Source organism: Monodon monoceros, unplaced genomic scaffold (assembly GCF_005190385.1).
Source record: "Monodon monoceros isolate NGI ecotype Baffin Bay Population unplaced genomic scaffold, NGI_Narwhal_1 Super_Scaffold_13, whole genome shotgun sequence".
NCBI lineage: Eukaryota > Metazoa > Chordata > Mammalia > Artiodactyla > Monodontidae > Monodon > Monodon monoceros.
In genome coordinates, this window is record NW_021703769.1 from 77,433,755 (window position 1) to 77,453,216 (window position 19,462).

General features: G+C 43.3%; 1 protein-coding gene across 2 annotated transcripts in view; it reads left to right on the forward strand.

Annotated features, from left to right (window-relative positions):
* BAZ1B (bromodomain adjacent to zinc finger domain 1B) overlaps positions 1 to 18,830 on the forward strand; it is a 65,267-nt gene extending 46,437 nt beyond the window's left edge. The window contains exons 12-19 of one of the 2 annotated variants that reach the window (XR_003793089.1): positions 628 to 805; positions 2,706 to 2,888; positions 10,105 to 10,252; positions 11,335 to 11,482; positions 13,318 to 13,430; positions 15,734 to 15,879; positions 16,975 to 17,371; positions 17,627 to 17,704. Coding sequence is in view for 1 of the 2 variants with exons in the window: in XM_029220163.1 (XP_029075996.1) it covers positions 628 to 805; positions 2,706 to 2,888; positions 10,105 to 10,252; positions 11,335 to 11,482; positions 13,318 to 13,430; positions 15,734 to 15,879; positions 17,268 to 17,371; positions 17,627 to 17,984 (1,378 nt within the window). In the remaining variant the exon portion in view is untranslated. Of the gene's footprint in view, positions 1 to 627; positions 806 to 2,705; positions 2,889 to 10,104; positions 10,253 to 11,334; positions 11,483 to 13,317; positions 13,431 to 15,733; positions 15,880 to 16,974; positions 17,372 to 17,626 lie in introns of both variants that reach the window. The other variant, XM_029220163.1, reaches the window with a different exon arrangement.
* Positions 18,831 to 19,462: the final 632 nt, after the last annotated feature.

A 19,462-nucleotide genomic window follows, 5' to 3' on the forward strand; every position in this document is an offset into this window, starting at 1 on the left:
GTTTTTGGTGTAAGAAGCCAACAGTGAAGCTTATGGCGAATCCAGGGTAGAGAGTCTTACTGGAGTCTTTATTACTGTGACCTCAAAAGGTTAATCTTCAGTGTGAAAGTGAACTCTGAAGGTCCTTGTGTAGGTTTTCAGCTCAAATTCATGTTTCTTCTGTGTTGTGAAGAATCCAGGCAGACGATTTAAAGTTTGTCTCCGGTTGGTAGCAATTTCTGGCAACTAACATAAGCAGATGCACACTCTCCCTGGAGGAGCATAACTTCAAACTAGGCCTCAAAGAATTTCCACAGATAAAATATCAAGAAACTCTTGGTAAAAAAAAAAACAATAAACACCCCAAAAAAATCACACAAACCAGTTACCATGAATGAGAGCTAGGTAAAGAAACATACTTCAGATACTGGAATTACCATATACAGAACAAAATGTGTGTTTTTTAAATGAATCAAGGATAAGAGAAATTTGAAATTTGGTGTGAGAAACATGAGACTATTAAACGAGAGATGAAAAGGATCTAAATAAGTCTTCTAGAAATAAAACATGTCATTCAAGTAATTGAAATTAATAGACCATTTTTTAAAGTTCCTTTATTCCTCTTCCCCTTTGCCTCAACTTTTCTAGGTACCAGGACATTATTCATTCTATTCATCTGGCCCGGAAGCCAAATTTGGGTCTAAAATCCTGTGATGGCAACCAGGAGCTTTTAAACTTCCTTCGTAGTGATCTCATTGAAGTTGCAACAAGGTTACAAAAGGGAGGACTTGGTTATGTGGAAGAAACATCAGAATTTGAAGCTCGGGTAAGAATATAAGGAAAACACCCTTTGAAATGTTACTCATGGAAACTCGATTTGGAATTGTTCCCTGATATTGTTCTTGACTTTCCTAGATGACCCTGGGAATCATATTTGCATTTGTCTTGAAAGACACATGTGGAACCCTAAATTCTCTATGTACATATGATACTTTTTCTTTGTTATATTCTGCTGGTATCCAGGAAAATCTAGTATTTGGCTCAGAACCTTTGTTCAAAAAGAGCTTTTCTATTAAGTTGAATGAAAACTAGTCCTGGAGTCTTAGTCACATAACATTATTTAACCTATCCATTCCCATGTACCTATCCATTCCCATGTGATGCCTGTGCTGTAAGGTATGAAACATTTGTGTATCTTGCTTTTGTTCATTCTCTGTACTTGATCAGCTTAGTTATACTTGTGTTCGGCAGCACTCATGCTGTTAAACAGGTACATTTCAGTGAAGGCACTTTTGTACTTAAGGACCCTTAAGTATTATAGGTGAAACAGTTCAAGAGACCCTGTGTTCCACATTAGATTTTAGGTAACAAAGCTGGAGAAAAGATTGGAGAACATTGTCCATGAGTTATCACTGTAAAAATTTTTTTGTTAATTTTAAATAATAAAGTCCACGTAACTCCAAACATTAATATTTGTGAGTCTTTTCAAATTGTTCATTTGCATTATAACAGTGTGTTAATAGTTGTGTGATTTTTATGAGCAGTTGAACCTCCCACTGCCCTCCAATTTTCCCTCGTTTATAAATACTTTCCATTTCTTTTAATCTTTAATGTCGCTTTGGGGTACATAATAACACATGGAGTTGATATCGTAAATCTTTTACTGCCAGACTTTTGTATTTCTATTTCTTTGCTATTAGAATTAACAAATTATATATGCATCTTATATATGTAACTTTTTTTCATTAGTCTGGTTATGAATTCTTGGTACAACCTGGGAAAAAGGTTTAAACATCTTATTGTTCTTAAAGATTTATTTTTAGGAATTACTCAACCAAAAGAATTTCACCTGTTTCAAATATTACAGTTACTTTTTTGTTTATTTAGCAAATATCTATCAATAACCTACTTTGTGCCAAACCCGGGCCCACACCTTGCTAACGTTGGATTATCATCATTCTTTGTTTCTCTTTGTAGTTATAAAATGGTGGGGTTTTTTTTTGTTTTTGTTTTTGTTTGCGGTACGCGGGCCTCTCACTGTTGCGGCCTCTCCCATTGTGGAGCACAGGCTCCGGACGCACAGGCTCAGCGGCCATGGCTCACGGGCCCAGCTGCTCCGCGATATGTGGGATCCTCCCAGACCGGGGCACAAACCCGCGTCCCCTTCATCGGCAGGCGGACTCTCAACCACTGCACCGCCAGGGAAGCCCCTAAAATGGTATTTTTTTAATTGGCATGTGTTGTGTGACTGAGAAGGTAGTTTCAGTCCTTAAGAGCACGATTTGGATCAAAGTGATTTACTTTATGCTTCCTCATCCATAAAATAAATGTGAGGCTTAGATGAGATCAAGTATGTAAAATGTATTATCTGGCTTATAGGTTGTAAGCTGTTAGGTTGGTAAATTTTTACTTTCCTTCTCAGTTTTTCTTTGCCTTGAGACTGTCATTTGCACGTAGTAGGCACTCAGTCACTGAGTGCATGAATGAGTTCAGTAACTTCCTTTAAGTAGAGCAAGTTTCAGCCTCCCATGGATCCCTTCATCAGGGAAATCCAAGTAGTCGGCTACTTTCAAATGCATAAGCCATCCATTGAACTGAGGAACCCAGTTAAATTAATGTTATGTGACCAATTTGGGTCTAGGTTGATTTGAATTTAATCGAGGATTGTCTATTTCATCTTTCTCTTGGCCTTTTACTTAGTCTGGTTTTTAAATCTTTTTCTGTAGGTGATCTCACTAGAGAAACTGAAGGATTTTGGCGAGTGTGTGATTGCCCTTCAAGCCAGTGTCATAAAGAAATTTCTCCAAGGCTTCATGGCTCCCAAGCAAAAGAGAAGAAAACTCCAAAGCGAAGATTCAGCAAAGACTGAAGAGGTGGATGAAGAGAAAAAAATGGCAGAGGAAGCAAAGGTATTTAGCTAATGAAGATGTAGTTTTATGACTGCGTAGAAGTATGTGATCTGGTTTTAAAATTATCTAACCCTATGCTTTTTAGTTACATAAGCACTGTTCCCTAGCCAGTGTTTGATCTTTATCGCTTTCTCCAAATGTTGTAGTTTTCAAACTGGTCTGTGGAGCACAGCCCTGCCTATAAAGCTGGATAGTGTGTCAGAGTCCCCCCTCCCACTTTACCAGAGCTAATTCCTTTTTTTAAAAGGTGGTGGTTTTTAAACTTTTAAGAATTGTAAAATATACATAATGAACAACTTAGCCACTTTTACATGTATGGTTCTATGTCATTAAGTACATTCACGTTGTTCTGTAACTATTACTACCATCCATCTCCAGAATTTTTTTATCTTCCCAAAGCAAAACTATGCCCTTTAAACACGAAACTACCCATTTCACCCTCCTGCCCAATCCCTGGCAACCATCATTTTCTTTCTTTGTCTATGAATTTGACTACTCTAGGTACCTCATATAAAGTGGAATCATACTGTATTTGTCCTTTTGCGACTGGTTTATTTAACTTCCTCAAAGTTATCTACATTGTAGCATATGCCAGAATTTCCTACCTTTTTAAGACTGAATAATATTCCATTGTGTGTATAGGCCATATTTTGTTTATTGGTCCATCGGTGGACACTTGGGTCACTTCCACCTTTTTTTTAATTTTTATTTTATTTATTTATTTATTTTTGGCTGCGTTGGGCCTTTGTTGCTGCGCGTGGGTTTTCTCTAGTTGCAGCGAGCGGGGGCTACTCTTCGTTGCGGTGCGCGGGCTTCTCATGGTGGCTTCTCTTGTTGCAGAGCACGGGCTCTAGGCACGCAGGCTTCAGTAGTTATGGCATGCAGGCTCAGTAGTTGTGGCTCTTGGGCTCTAGAGCGCAGGCTCAGTAGTTGTGGCTCACAGGCTTAGTTGCCCCGCGGCACATGGGATCTTCCTGGACCAGGGGTTGAACCCGTGTCCCCTGCATTGGCAGGCGGACTCTCAACCACTGTGCCACTAGGGAAGCCCTACCTTGTGGTTTTGATTTACATTTCCCTAGTAATTGGTGATGTTGAGCATCTTTTCATGTGCTTATTGGCTGCTTATCTTTTGGGGGAAATGTCTTTCTGAGTCACTTGGCTATTTTTAAATTTCTTTGTGGGGGTGGGGTGGGGAGATGTGTGGGTTCCTTATATGTTCTGAATATTAATCCTTTATCAGATACATGATTTGCAAATATAATCTCCCATTTCGTGAGCTACTTGTTCAGTTTTTTTTTTTTTAGCCGTGCTGAGCAGCACGTGGGATTTTAGTACCCTGACCAAGGATTGAACCCCTGCCCACTGCAGTGGAAACGCGGAGTCCTAACAACTGGACTGCCGGGGAACTACCTGCTTTTTCATTCTGTTGATGGTGTCTTTTGACGCAAAAAGTTTTAAACTTCGATGAAGTTCAACTTACCTGTTTTTTCTTTTTTTGCCTCTGCTGTTGGTGTCAAATCCAATGTCATGAAGCTTTCCTCCTGTATTTTATTCTACAGGTTTTATAGTCTGAGCTTTTACATTTAGATCTTTGATCCATTTTGAGTTAATTTTTGTATATAGTATAAGGTAAGGGTCCAACTTCATTTTTTTTGTATGTGTATAATCCAGTTTTCTGGGTTTTTTTTATTTTAGAAGTAGCTCGTTGTAAGTAAATCAAATGTGAGAGGTAGATACAATATGAGACAATTCCCATTTTAGTTTTGCCACACACCCCCCCCCCCAAGGACATCACTCTTTAATAGTTTGACGTGTTTCTGTGTACATACAAAGATAGTTTTGTTGGATTTTTACAGAATGGAACCCTGTGCATAATATTCTGCAGTTTTTCACTCGTCAGCATATCCTAGGCATCTGTCCTCTCGCTCTGTCAGTCCGCATAGATCATCCTGGTAGTATTTGGGTTTTTTTGGTTGTTGTTTGTTTTGTTTTGTTTTTTTAACATCCTAATTCCTTATTGATGAACATTATGCTGTCTCTGGTTTTTCTTTTTTAGGATAATTAGCAGCTCCATTTTTTTCTGTTTTGTGTATTAGATTTCTGCTTAAGATTACTTGTGAAGAAAAGAATTTGAAAATACTACATTAAGGGAGCTGTCCCAGCCATTATCCAGTGGAATACTTTCCCTTGTTTTTGACTTCCCTCCCTCCCTCCCTCCTTTCCTTTCTTTCACAAACACCTGGTAAAGGCTTGCCTGTGCCAGTCATTGTGCAGAAGTCTGGGGGTTTTGATCATAAGTAGAAGCCGGAAGTCCTTGCTCTCAAGGAACTCTGAATGTGAGAGATGGTTGGAGTAGAGTGACAAATATGTTGAGAAAGAGCAGTGCTTGTCTCTCCTGTGAGGGATACCAGGGCAGCTTAGAACTTCCCAGAGTAGAGAATCTATCAGCTGGATTTTTGAAGAACAGGTAGAAATTAATTAGGTTGTGGAAGGGGGGTGGACATAATGTTTGTTAGGTTGAGCTGAAATTGCCTTCTCATCATTGACAGCTGGTCCTTGTTTTGCCCTCTGAGTTTACACAGAATGAGTTTACTCTCTAAAGCTCCTCTGGTAGTTGTACACAGTTGTCATGTTCCCCCTGGGTTTCTTCCTGAGGCCAAGAGTGATATGTGATACAGGAAAGAACATGTTGGGTCAGAGGTGAGTAGAGAACTAAGATTCAGTTAGATAAACGTTCAACTATTAATTCATGGCATAGACTCAGAGATTTCACACATGTAAAGTCTTTATTGAATTTGTTACAATATTGCTACTGTTTTATGATTTGGATTTTTGAGTGGATAAACAAAATGGATGTATTACTCAGCAGTTAAAATGGAGTGAAGTGCTGTTACATGCTGGGATGTGGATGAAGCCAAAATATATAGTCAAAAAGAGATATGTGGGATCTTAGCTCCCCAACCAGGGATGGAACCCAGGCCCCCTGCATTAGAAGGCGAAGTCTTAACCACTGAATTGTGAGGGAAGTCCTAGTATTTTTCTTGATGTGATCTTTCCTTGCCATTTCTTGACTCAATAACATTTTTCTTCTCATTGGGAACTAGTAGCTGTAGAGTTCTCATTTAAGTTCTTTTTTAGTATTTAACCCCTAGCGAAGTAACCTCTTTTTAGCTTGTCATATGAGACGATTCTTAGATTGATTGGGGAGGAAAATATGAGCACTTTGCAGATTTAACCTTGAGGCCCAGACACATAGTACACAAATGGAAAACATGGAAGAGTTTGTTGGAAAATCAATTAGGCTGCCTACTAAGTAGTTCAGCAATGTTCTCCATTAAAATGGCATTATGCCCTGCAGTTCCCCACCGAAGGTCAGCCTTGCCACAGCTCTGAAATTTTCCACTGTCCTTTGCTTTGAAGGTTTCCACTTAGCATGGGCCAGGGTTTTTTCAGTTGGCACTAGGTTGTTGCATGAGCTAATATCAGTCCCTAATCTGTGCTTCAGTTTCCTTATTTGAAAAAGTAGATTATCTCTCAAATCCCTTTTTGTAATAGTCAATTATTTCAAATATTTAATGTTTATTTCATTTTCTTGCATTAAATGGGAAAGACGTATAATTTGGCCAAATCCTGGGTTCTGTTAGACTCTCTTTTTGCTTTGGATGCATTTGTCCCTGATTATCTGTTTTTCCATTTTAAACGTTCTTTTATGGAAGAATATGGTCTGAAGCCTCATTATATTCTTGCCTAGATATATTGCCTTTTTACTGTTAGGTAAAGGGATTAATGGTGACTTGCACATAAGGTGGCTTCCCCTTGATTTTGTTATACGCACTTCTACCACTTCTAACTAGGTCCCAACTTCATTTAAATATGCTAAAGAATTTGACTTTTTCATCAGCGTTGTGTGTCCAGCTTCCCAGCAGTACTGCAAAACAATATTTACTTGATGCTACCGTGTTGTATGTCAGAATTTTATCTTGCTGCTGTTCCTGTGTTTTTAAAAAGCCTTCGATATGGTGGGTTTTTTTGGTTTTGTTTTTAATGTTCTGGACTGGAATTTTGTGCAGTGGGAGGCCACTTAAGATGTTCTTTAAAATCTGAGTGCCTATTGTTTTCGCCCTCGAAATTAGAGGCTAGCTGGAGACGAGGCTGGTCTAGATGGATAACCCAGTGGATAAAACAGGATCTAATGTATAATGCCAGGAGCGTTGGATTGGGGATTGGGAGACCTGGCCCTAAATTGCTGTGAGACCTTGGGCAAACTTTCTTTTCACGAAAAATAATAAATGAACATTACACACATGTGCACAGACATTCATAGCAGTGTTTGTTATTCAGCATAGTCAAAAAGCAGAAACAATCCAAATGTCTGCCAACTAATGAATGGATAAACAAAATGGATGTATTACTCAGCAGTTAAAATGGAGTGAAGTGCTGTTACATGCTGGGATGTGGATGAAGCTAGAAAACATTATGCTCAGTAAAAGAAGCCAGTCACAAAAGGCCACATGTTATATGAAATGTCAGAATAGGTAAATCTATAAAGCAAAAGAAGATTGTGGTTGCCTAGTGCCGGGGAAGTGGTGGGTTAGGGTAGGGAATGGGGAATGACAAGGTTTCTTTTTTGGGTGATGAAAGTGTTCTAAAATTAAGATTATGTTGATAGTTGTACAACTCTGCAAATATATGAAAAGGCATTGACTGTACACTTTACAGGGGGAACTTGTTATCGATAGTATATAAATTATATCTCAGTAAATCTCTTTTTAAAATGAGGCTAAATAAGCTTATTCTCAGGATCTCTTCCAGTTTTATATATATATATATATATATATATTTATTTATTTTATTTATTTTTGGCTGTGTTGGGTCTTTGTTGCTGAGCGCGGACTTTCTCTAGTTGCGGCGAGCGGGGGCTTCTCTTCATTGTGGTGCGCGGGCTTCTCACTGCGGTGGCTTCTCTTGTTGTGGAGCACGGGCTCTGGGCGCACGGGCTTCAGTAGTTGTGGCTCATGGGCTCTAGAGCGCAGGCTTAGTAGTTGTGGCACACGGGCTTAGTTGCTCTGAGGCGTGTGGGATCTTTCCGGACCAGGGCTTGAACCCATGTCCCCTGCATTGGCAGGCGGATTCTTAACCCCTGTGTCACCAGGGAAGCCCCTCTTTCAGATTTTTGTTTGTTTCTTTTAATGAGGCCACATGTGCTGGGTGTTCAGATTTTATAATTTATAGGAAATAAGTAAAAAGCAGTACTGTATACTGATGATTTTTTTTTTTTTTGCGGTACGTGGGCCTCTCACTGTTGTGGCCTTTCCCGTTGTGGAACACAGGCTCCGGACGTGCAGGCTCAGCGGCCATGGCTCACGGGCCTAGCTGCTCCGTGGCATGTGGGATCTTCCCAGACCGGGGCACGAACCCGTGTCCCCTGCATCGGCAGGCGGACTCTCAACCACTGCGCCACCAGGGAAGCCCAACTGATGATTTTTTTAATGCTTTTGTTGCATCTGACTGTCCACTAGAGGACAGCAAAGCCCATTTTAACCATTCCTTGGCTAATTGAGTGTTCTCAATAACACTCTTTTAGGAACCAAACCTGAAATTCTTAAATATATGTTCCACTGAATGAAGAGATTTGCATTAATTATTACAGTAAGAGAATCTGTGGTACCGTATGTCAGCTCTCCATTACATTAGGGGAGAAGACCTGCAAGGCACCTGTGATTGTAGATCTTACATCCTACTGAGGAGCTCTGAAAAGGGAAGGAAGGAAATTGTATTTCAAAGGCAGATGTTGAAATATCTTCACTGCAGGTTGGAGTAAGGAATGAGTCAGTTTCCATTAGAACTTTAGCAGCCTCTTAAATAGATTTTTTTGATGTGCTTGTTACTTATCCTCATTATTCATAAATTTATACACACAAGACTCTCAGTGGTTCTCTGTTTCTATAGGAAAGAGAATAGACAGCCTTTGGTCCCCTCCCTGAACTCTCACACTACAGCTTCAGAAGTAGCTCAACTGTCTTTGTCCCTTGGCAGCTCTATTTCAAATTGAGCTGTGGCCTTTCAGGGATAACGGGCGTTTCTTAAAGGAGGAAGACTATTACTTAAATAGGCTTTTTGCCTAGGACAGGGCAGTGAAACCAAGCAGTGCTGTTGTCAGTTAGCTAGAGCTAGCCAGATTGTATAATAAAAGTAGCCAGCATGGCTAACTTTAGTTCAGTCATGACTGAGTTAAGCAGTATGACCTCCACAAGGTAGATGAGAGTGAGATAACCTAGTCTCTCAGCTTCTGGTATACTGCCGAAGCTTTACCTTGTCCAGCTCTGTTGTATTTTCTGACTGTCTGAGAATGATGTCCCCTATAATGGCATTTGTTTAAATGGATGCTCACCTAATTGTTCAGGCTTTTTTAGTGCTTTGAAAACATCCCCAAAAGTCACCTTTTAATTAATAAAACAGCAATACAAATAAATGAATTATCCTAAAATGGCATTTTTGTTCCTCCTCGGAATGTATATTTTATAGAGGGAGGGTTGAAAATTCCTAATTACATTTTTCTCCGTCCTCTTTTACTTTGCTAATTCTAAATTAATTTGCATTTTCTGATGATGAGTGGAGACAGTGTGGATTATGCTGAGAGTAACTGCCCAGAATGAAACCAGGCCAACCCCTGGGACTTTACAGATTTCACTTAAGTTAGAAGTTGGTGATAAAGTAAAGAGAATATTTCATATCAGTACTTAATACTTTTAAGGATTATAGAATGCTTTATAGATACTATTTACTATTTCTTGGCCCTATAATCTGGGATTATGGTACATATTAGTGCAGAAACTGATAATCTTACTGACCAAGCTACATGACATTGTTGCATACTAGCATTATTTACACAGTACAAGTGTTCCTGCTTTTAAATGATACTGAATCTTTAAGTGGATTTCACTAGAAGTGACATGTTTCTAGTCATTTCCCCCTCCTTGAATTCTTTGTGTGACCTCTGGCAACTTTTTTCCACCCTTCCGAGCCTTGGTTTCTTCTGTAAGATAAATGGGTTAGACCAGAGGAGCTCTAGGAGGTGAATGTATCAGGATGGTCTCGTATCTTTACCTAGTTGTAGTCCTCTCTCTGTGTATACTGTCAGTATTATGTGAAAAATCCACATTTCATGTCTTTGAAGTCATTGTAGTAATGCTGGCCTGGTTTGGTCTCTGTTTAGGTCGCATCTGCTCTGGAAAAATGGAAGACAGCAATCCGTGAAGCTCAGACTTTTTCCAGAATGCATGTTCTACTTGGGATGCTTGATGCCTGTATCAAATGGGATATGTCAGCAGAAAATGCTAGATGCAAAGTTTGTCGAAAGAAAGGTATATTTAAATCAGAGTTGTTTATCTGAGTGTATTAGGCACTAGGACTTCCATTTGCAAGATCTTTTATCCCTCAAGAATTCTGTGTACACAACTTTTAAATGTGGTGGTTGTGGTCCAGATTTTACCTTCTCCTGAAAGTCCATAAAATGCTAGTCGTTAAAGTCACACGCTCGCAAATCACAGCAGGCCCTTTGTGCCTCAGTTTTGAGTATAAAATAAGAGCAGTTGATCTCGCCAATTCTTAGATTTTCTATAGGGAACAAATTAGTTTTAACTAAAATTTTAAATCTCTCATTATCTCTTAATTTTACTCATCCATGAAGTAAGGTGGGTGCTACCAGTAGAGGGCAGTATTTGAACGTTGTGAAGAATAGTCGGGTTTGGACCTTCTGGCATGGAATCCTACAGAGCGAAGCATTTGGACTGTTTAATGCTGAGAACTTTCAGAGCCCCATTATGTGTAAAAGGAACTAGATGGCTAAAAGCCCCCCAGTGGTTGACTTCTCAGTGGCTAAAGCTGTTTTGTGATTTACTTTACAAGGATGAAAAGACCTATGTAAAATCATTCAGTTGCTCTAAAAACTGATGTAGAATGAAGGTTGGAGAGGAGAAGTTATCATTTAAATTGGTTTGGTGTATTTTCAAATGTAGGGAAACCGAATGGTTTAGGAGAACAATATCAGATATGAATTGGGAAGCATTTGTGTCGTCAGGGAGGAGGAGGAAGGGCAAAAAATGTAATACTTCATGGGAGATTCGTTTCTTAGTGGGACAGGGGCAGCAAAAATCTCCTGCTACTGCTTGATTTTTTGCTATCTCCTAGTAAATGTTAACTGTTGTCTTCCAGCCCGGAGAAGATTTTGGGATATAAGTTAGAAGACCTGAACCCTAAATTACCTATAGTCTAGTTAATGCTACATTTCTTTTCAGAAGATGACTGCGTTTTTTTAAAATGGGGTAGCAGTATACTAGAATGTTTGTTCTTCCATTGGGTTAATTGAGGCTGAGCAGCTCTTCCTTACAGCTCACTGACTACTGCCCCACTCCCTACAGTGCTGTACAAGTTTATCTCCTTGCAGGTGAGGATGACAAGCTGATCTTGTGTGACGAGTGTAATAAAGCCTTCCACCTGTTTTGTCTGAGGCCGGCCCTCTATGAAGTACCAGATGGTGAATGGCAGTGCCCAGCCTGCCAGCCTGCCACTGCCAGGCGCAACTCCCGTGGCAGGTGAGAATTTCTTCTTTTAAAAACAAATAAATTAATAAATAGCTGTTATACTTGAGCTTGGGTTATTCAAACTGAATGATGCTGAGGAGCTTTAAGTTCATCTTTTGTGTGCAGAGCCCCATCATTTAAGGTATTACAGTGGGGGCTCAAAGGGCTCTGATTTAATTTTAGCTTAATTGTCGACATTTCTTGTTTTCATTACCAGCTGTGTTTTATGTCTTCTTGGTCATACGTTCTTCTCAAATAACATATCCTTTGTTTGCTTCCACTTCGCCCACTTCTTAATTTGTGATGACTTCTGCAGCCAGTCACTGCTAAAAATCCTGAAACTCAGTACCTTCCGTACCTGTACCTACTCTTCCTTCCTTAGCATGATTAGAATTTTGGTGTCAACTTGGTGTCTTCCTCTCCCCCGTCTCCATATTCATTCAACTTGCCAGATGTTATCAATTCAGTGTCTAGATGTCTTAATGAGTCAGCATCCTGATGTCCATTCCCCATGGTCCCTGCTGTCATTTGGCCCTCTCCATCTCTCATCTGGGCTCCTTCAGTGGCTTCTCAACTCTACCTCATATCTTCCTCCCTCTTATCCATCCAGCTTTTATGGTGATACCAGAATGGTTTACATAAGACAAAGATTTGCTTATGTCACTGTTGTATTCAAAAACTTCGATCTTCCCCCTGCCTCTAGAGTAAAGTCCAAACTCCCTAGCCTAGCTTTTGAGACTCTCATTATGTAATACTAGCTGATGTTTTTATAAGCCCTTGTTCTCATGTTTGTGTGCTTGTTACAGGCTGTTCATTGTGCATCCTTGCCTCTTGTGCTTTCCTCCCAGCTGGGAATATTCCGTGTCCCCAGAACTCCCACCTGGCTAAACTGACCATGGCCTACCTAAAATTTCACTGCTTTTTGGAAACATCCTTACATCCTTAGGATTAATTGTTCCTCCTCTGTGTTCCAGTTCAGCTTTCCATGTCCAAAGTTGTTTTTTGATGCGTCTTGCCTTTTTGGTCAGTTTTATCCACAGCTGTCTTCCTATGAGATTGTTTCTGCCCTGAGAGTAGAGGTGGTGCTTTGTTCTTCATCCTCATCCCAGTAAGGCCCAACATAGGGCCTTGTGAAGAGGAGACGCCTAATGTTTGCTAAAGTTAATAACGTTGTTTTCCACGTTGAAATTTGAGGTTGTAGAAGAGCAGCTTGTAGCAGTCTGGCTTGGTGTCTCTTTGAAAGGTCAGAGCTGTTTGATCCTGACCCTGCCTAACAGCATTACTCGGTTATTTCTCACTCCATTCCAGCTACACTTAGAGAGATGAGGCTGCCGCTCTGAAATGGTGAGGCTTTGGACCAGCTGTTCTGAGCTGGGATTACCAGTGCTTTGATGTTATGGTCATCTGCAAGCTGTTTCAGCTCCTGGAAGGGGGCCATCAAGGTGGAGTAACACCTGTCTGGGCTGTTTATCCTTTCAGTCCACCCCAGCACTGGGGACAACTTTTAATACCTGAAATGTTACATTATCTGGCTGTTTTTGTGAGACAGAAGGAACAGAGTTTTGTTTTGTATGTTGAGGGGTGGGGGTTGCATTTTGGTCTTGGTTTTTGCTGCCATTAGTATCGTAGCCAGAGGGTTTGGGGCCTGATAGAGGAGACACTGTTAAAGCTTAGGTTTTCATTCTGCTTCCTGTGTCCTGGCCTAGATTCAGGTTCCCTCCCCTTAGCATGAAATCTGTCTAGTCTGTGAAGAGGGAAAAGTTGCCACAATTTATGTGGGACTTTACGTTTCTTAGGACCCCTTTGGCCTAGATCCGTGTTCTCTACAAGTGTCTTTCCCCCCACAGGAATTATACGGAAGAGTCTGCCTCTGAGGACAGCGAAGATGATGAGAGCAACGAAGAGGAAGAAGAGGATGAGGAGGAGGGGGAGGAAGATTATGAGGTGGCTGGTTTGCGACGTAAGTATTCAGTTTCTTTCATAGTTAACCTCACAGTCTTCTAAGCTGACTTGGAAAGACTGGGTTGGCGGTAGATAACCCAACAAGGCCATCGTGCCATCTTCTTTTTTTCACAAGTTGTGGTGGAGGGGCGACTGCTGCCATGTTTTAAATGGGTTTTCAAGATGCCAGTTAACTACCTTCCTAGTAGGAGGTTGGGTGGCTTGGTCTCAGAACATCAAACTGGCAGATCCACTTGGTCCAAGATTTCATGGAATTCAAGGCCCCAGGTCTTGTTTATGACAAGGTCTGCTGGTTCTGAGCCCCTCAGTGTGAGGATGGGGTAACAAGGGTCTAGGCCCATTGCTGTCTCTTGCAGTTCTTTTGGCCTCTGGTGCAGTGTTGCTTTTAAAGAAGTTGTTTTTCTGTGGTTGCAGTGGTTCTTCTCTTCCCTGTAGTGTGCAGGGCTGTAGATTTGCTAGTTGGAAAGGGAAGACTTTTTTCCATGGTTTAGGCGTAGTTGTTAGGAAGGTTCAGATCTGTTTCTCTCTAGATGTCAGTAGGGGGTAAAGGCCTCATCACGTAAGCTCACCTTGTTGACTCAGTCTCTCATGTTCGTTTTTCTTGAGGCTTTGAGAGTCATGTCATTTTTGTTAAACCTTAAGTCCTGTAGTTGAGCCTTTTAACAGCCTCCCTTTTTGCAAAATATACCCTTCTTTGTAGGTTAATACAGACAGAAGATTTTGATGAGCTTTTCAAGAGAGGTACAGTTCCCAAGATCATAACTCCCTGGACAGTCGTACTTGCTGTAAAAGGAGAGAGAGGACGTTTGGCACTCCTGGTCCTTACTGTACTGGTGCTGTCAAAACCTGAGGACTTTGGGCTTGCACCCCTGCTACCGTCTTCCCCGATCCTGCAGGGTTTTAATTTGGGACACCTACACTTCTCTCATTCCTCTAGGGCTCCTTTTGTTTGTTCCCAAGGCATGACTTTTCAGGTATCTGGGTAAGGAGACAAGTAGTCCATTAACCCTGCATTACAGAGAGACCACGGAGTACTGCCAGAGTCGTGATTTGGATGCATGGTTGTCTGGGAACAGATTCTAAATATAGCAATGGACTGATTTTGTTTATTTTCCAAGTAATAGTTGCTTTCCACTTTCAAGTTATTCCTCTTTCCAGGGAATTGTTCCCTCTGCAGGTTTCTAGGGCCTTGTCTACCAAAAGGATCCAGGAAGTGTTTGGAACTTCAGAGCTTCTTGTCTACTCTGCCTTGTAGGCCACCAACGATGTGGTTCCCTAGTGCAACTCGAGGCCCCGGGCCGGTGGCTGTTCCCTGCATCCATCATTTCATCCTTGGCATCAGCTCCTTACCCTCTCTTCCTCGCCTAGTCTTACAACTTAGAGAACCTAAAATAGTCAGTGAGGGGTCATCATGGTCTGGAAGTAGAATATAAAGCATTGTTTATTGATTCTCTGTATCATTGCCTCCGTATACCCCTATCTCTCTCCGAATTGCCCCTCCCCATTTTCCAGGGGAAAATTTGCTTAGTGGAGCAGCCTTGAGCTAATCCTGATGGAGCGTTGTTTCCTGAAGATGTATTGAGAAATGTTGGTTTGTCTTGACATTGAGCGCCTGTTGTAAACCTGAGAAATAGGCAGCCTCAGGTGCGTTTGTAGTTTTTATTCCCTCTTGTGGGATCCCGAGCAGGTCTCTTGTGGAAGTGGCCGGGCCTACTGTCTATGGTTTTTAGAAATCGCAGAAAGCAGGACTGGGCTAGCCTTAAACTGGATTCAATGAGGCAGACTTCACATAAGTACTTCACATAAGTATCAGCTTTTCTCTGAAAAGATTGTGGTGGTGAGTATAGGATAACTCTGGGAATTATGAAACAGGATCTGTTCCACACTCAGATTCCATCTTACATGTAAATACATGCGTTCTCAGGCTGAGCTTGGGCTGAAGCCAGGCAGACCCATCAGCAAGTGGCTTTTTCTCCTGAGTGAGTCAGTTTACAATTGATTCCTTCCAGGCCCTCATTCCTGAGAGTAACTGAACAGGGTGGGGACAGAGAGTGGACGTACTAAAGGAACTGGCCTTCTGAAGAGACTCTTAAAAGGTCTTTGGCAGTTGCTGAAAAGTACCCATTCTTCCATCTGCTACTGCTGCCCTTAAAGTGTCCTGTGAGGTCGGCAGGAGACGGATAGCAAGAGCACCTCCTATCCAAAGGAAGCCATTGCTTTGCTTGTCCAGAGTATCACCCCTTCCATGGGCATACTCCCTTCATCCTCAGGTCTGCTCTGAATGCATATTTTTTATTTCAGTGAGACCTCGAAAGACTGTCCGGGGCAAGCAGGGTGTCATCGCCCCTGCAGCAAGGCCAGGCCGACGACCAGGTAAGAAGCCGCATCCTACCAGGAGGTCTCGGCCGAAGGCGCCACCTGTAGACGAGGCTGAGGTTGATGAGCTGGTAAGAATTATGTATCATCTGCCCTCTAGCATTTCTGTTTCGTATCCCCCACTCCAGCATGAGGAATTCAGCAGGCAGCAGGTGGGAGCCTCCCCTCTGCTCCCTCCTCCCTAACTTTGGAGACTGATGAGGCAGATGGATGGGCCTGTAGGCAAACGAGGCAGCAGGCCCTCCGGGAACAGCTATGTCCGGCATTCCCCTGCTGCAGCCTGCAAACATCTCCTCTAGTTAACAGGCAGCCTGCGACTTGTTAAGGATTTTAAAATAGTATCCATGTGTCTCCCATGGCTCAGAGGGGCTGGGTCTCCGTTGTGGGAATGTCAGCAATGTTGGAGCCTCACTTACTCTTGGGTCTTTTGCCGACAATTGTCATGGGAGGGACATTACCCTCCCCTCTGCTCCTCAACCAATGTAATTTTAGTGGTTTTACTTTAGGTTTTACTTGAAGTTTAAAGGACAGAAAGAGGCTCTTGAAAATTTGCTTCTGTGGACAGATTAAATTGGAGTTGGAGGTGGGCTGGAGGCATAAAGCAAGCCGTTAGGGTGCTCAAAGGGCATTGCAGGCACCTCCTGTGTGCCTGGCCCTAACCCTTTCAACTCTGTGCCTCTACTTCTGTGAGTCACGGCCTGTTCCTGCCACCTGGAAGGGAGGCATGCCCCTTTCTCTTTAGCCACTTAGCTGCTGCAGGCCTGCAGGGGAGAGCCCAGGAAAGGAATTGTACCTCTTGCTTTTCTTCCCTCTGACACCCCACCCCCACAAAATTGGCTGTGGGTGGTCCCCATAACCCACCTGGCTTTCTGCAGTTGCTTGTTTAAACTCATCCGCAGTGTGACCGTAACCCCAGGTCCATCTGCTCTCAGAGGGCTAGCGTCCTGGTGACAGTGGCCCTCTCTAGCTGGCCCCTGGCAGGACTGCTGTAATACAGCAACTGCTGCATGTCCTCCACTGCTTTGCTCACCGTCCACCAGGGAGGAGGCAGGTGGGCTAGTGCCCCCTGCTGAGAGCGCTCCCTGCGTGCAAGTCAGATTATTATTATTTTTTTTTCTTCTTTGCGGTACGCGGGCCTCTCACTGTTGTGGCCTTTCCCGTTGCAGAGCACAGGCTCTGGACGCGCAGGCTCAGCGGCCATGGCTCACGGGCACAGCCGCTCCGCGGCATGTGGGATCTTCCCGGACCGGGGCACGGACCCGCGTCCCCTGCATCGGCAGGTGGACTCTCAACCACTGCGCCACCAGGGAAGCCCAATTCAGATGATTTTGACCGTCTCTGCTCCGAGAAGATGATTGACCTTTTTCTTTTCTGTGTTAAGCAGATATATGTGTTTCCTGCCCTGTCCACTCTTCTTTTCTCAGACCTGTAATAACATGTCGTCTTTCTTTGGCGCCAGGTACTTCAGACCAAGCGGAGCTCCCGGAGGCAAAGCCTGGAATTGCAGAAGTGTGAAGAGATCCTCCACAAGATCGTGAAGTACCGCTTCAGTTGGCCCTTCAGGTGAGCTCCGTGGCCTCAGGCACAGGGGAGTAGGGCCAACCTTGCAGCTGAACCCCGAGGACACATATCAGTGGCAGGGAAATGAGCTTCCAGACTAGCAGAGCCCGCTCTGAGTGCAAGCGAACACAGTTGCTCTGTCTGCCAGTGGGCTGGTCTCAGCAGGGTGGGCGTTCTGGGGCTGATGGTTTGATAACAAGGTTTCTGTCCATTGGATTCAGTGCTGCGCTTATCTCCCCATTTGGTTCTTCTCCACAGGGAGCCCGTGACCAGAGATGAGGCTGAGGACTACTATGACGTGATCACCCACCCTATGGACTTCCAGACAATGCAGAACAAATGTTCCTGTGGGAGCTACCGCTCTGTGCAGGAGTTTCTTACTGACATGAAGCAAGTGTTTACCAACGCTGAGCTTTACAACTGCCGAGGCAGCCATGTCCTAAACTGCATGGTGAAGACAGAACAGTGTCTGATGGCTCTGTTGCATAAACATCTTCCTGGCCACCCATATGTCCGTAGGAAACGTAAGAAGTTTCCCGACCGGCTTGCTGAAGATGAAGGGGACAGTGAGCCAGAGCCTGTTGGACAGTCCAGGGGACGAAGACAGAAGAAGTAGAGAGGCAGGGGCCCTGGTAAGGGAGCTGAGGTTGGGGGAATCGAGGGAGAGAGCGAGGGAGGGGGGAGGGAGGCGAAAGAGGACGCTGGAGAAGAACGTGGAAGGGAGGAGGTCACGGGGAGCCCAGGAATGCCTGTCATCCGAGCTTGTGCCGTGTCTCCAAAACTCTCCATGGGCCTTAATCAAGCAGAGCACTTTGGAGAGCCTAATACTGGGTTGGTGGTCTTTGCCCAGAAATACTGTGGGGGATAGATGGCCTTAACCCCCCTTTCCGAGAGTTTCCAGGAAGAGTCCCAGGGTATGGCTTTTCTTGTGAACCCAATTCCTTTTCTTTCTTCTTTCCTAAGGTCCCTCCCACTTTGGCCACCACAACAGTGCCAAGCCCTCTGGTCTCCAGGGGAGGGATTACTGTATTACGTAGAAGGATGAAGGGTAATCAGGCCAACTGGGTTTTTTAATCTATATTTATACACAGTCTTGTTTCTTTAAGCCTGTGCTCTGTCTCTCCCTCCCCCCCTCTCAGGTGATGGTATCAGTGAGTGCCATACAGAATTCTGTGTTCACCAGCATCATGAGACAGTTGTGGTCTGTTGAGTTGATCTTGGCAGAGTAAAGGGATATGTCCTGTAGCCATTCCTGAGCACCCCTCCCCTTCCTTGTGACAGCTCTCTCCCCGCTCCGCCCCACCTTGCCCCCTGGAAAAAAAACCCTAAGGCACTTCACTCAGAGACTGGAGCCCTGCTTGTAACCATGCATATAACCTTTACTTTGATGGGTCTGGCCAGAGGGGTGTTGGAGCCCAGCCCACCCACATACCAGACAAGCTCTTAGGGGAGCAGAAGAAAAGCAGGAAGAATTTAAATGTTTAATTTTTTTTAAATTGACTTTTCTAGTTATTAAAAGTTGCTTGTTTCAGCAGTGATATTGTATAAAGAACATCTTGTAAAAATATTTCTGTCATCTTGCTTTGGCACATGTACAGTACAGTTTATATGATAACGTGTTTGCTTTACTTTGCCCAGTCTCCTCCCTCGGCCCATCGTCTCTCCTTTAGAGAAGTTGGGTTGGGGTTCATCAGGGCCAGCAGTGGGGACCTGGTCATGGACGATCCCTCTGCCTGCCCTGGTGGCTGTTTCAGCCGCCTCTGTGTGCAGTGCCCCTGCTGTGCTGTTCTGGCCTCAGACTCAGGCTCCCCGGGAACCTGAATCTCTCAGTGCTCAGTGCCAGGGTGGGGGGCGGAGGGCAGGAGGAGGGGCTCCGCGGCCCCTTCCCACAGTGAGTCTAGCACTAGTAGTTATGTTTAGGCAGAACTTTGTAGTCTTCTTTCCCTTTTATGGCAGATTTTGATAAAAACACAAAACAGGGTTTAATTTCCTTTTCTGTCAGCTTTGAATTTGGAAAAATGGGAGCACCTAAGCTCTTCTGTACCTATTTAAAGTAAGGGAAAAGAAGTCCACCAAGGGGATTGAAGCTCACAG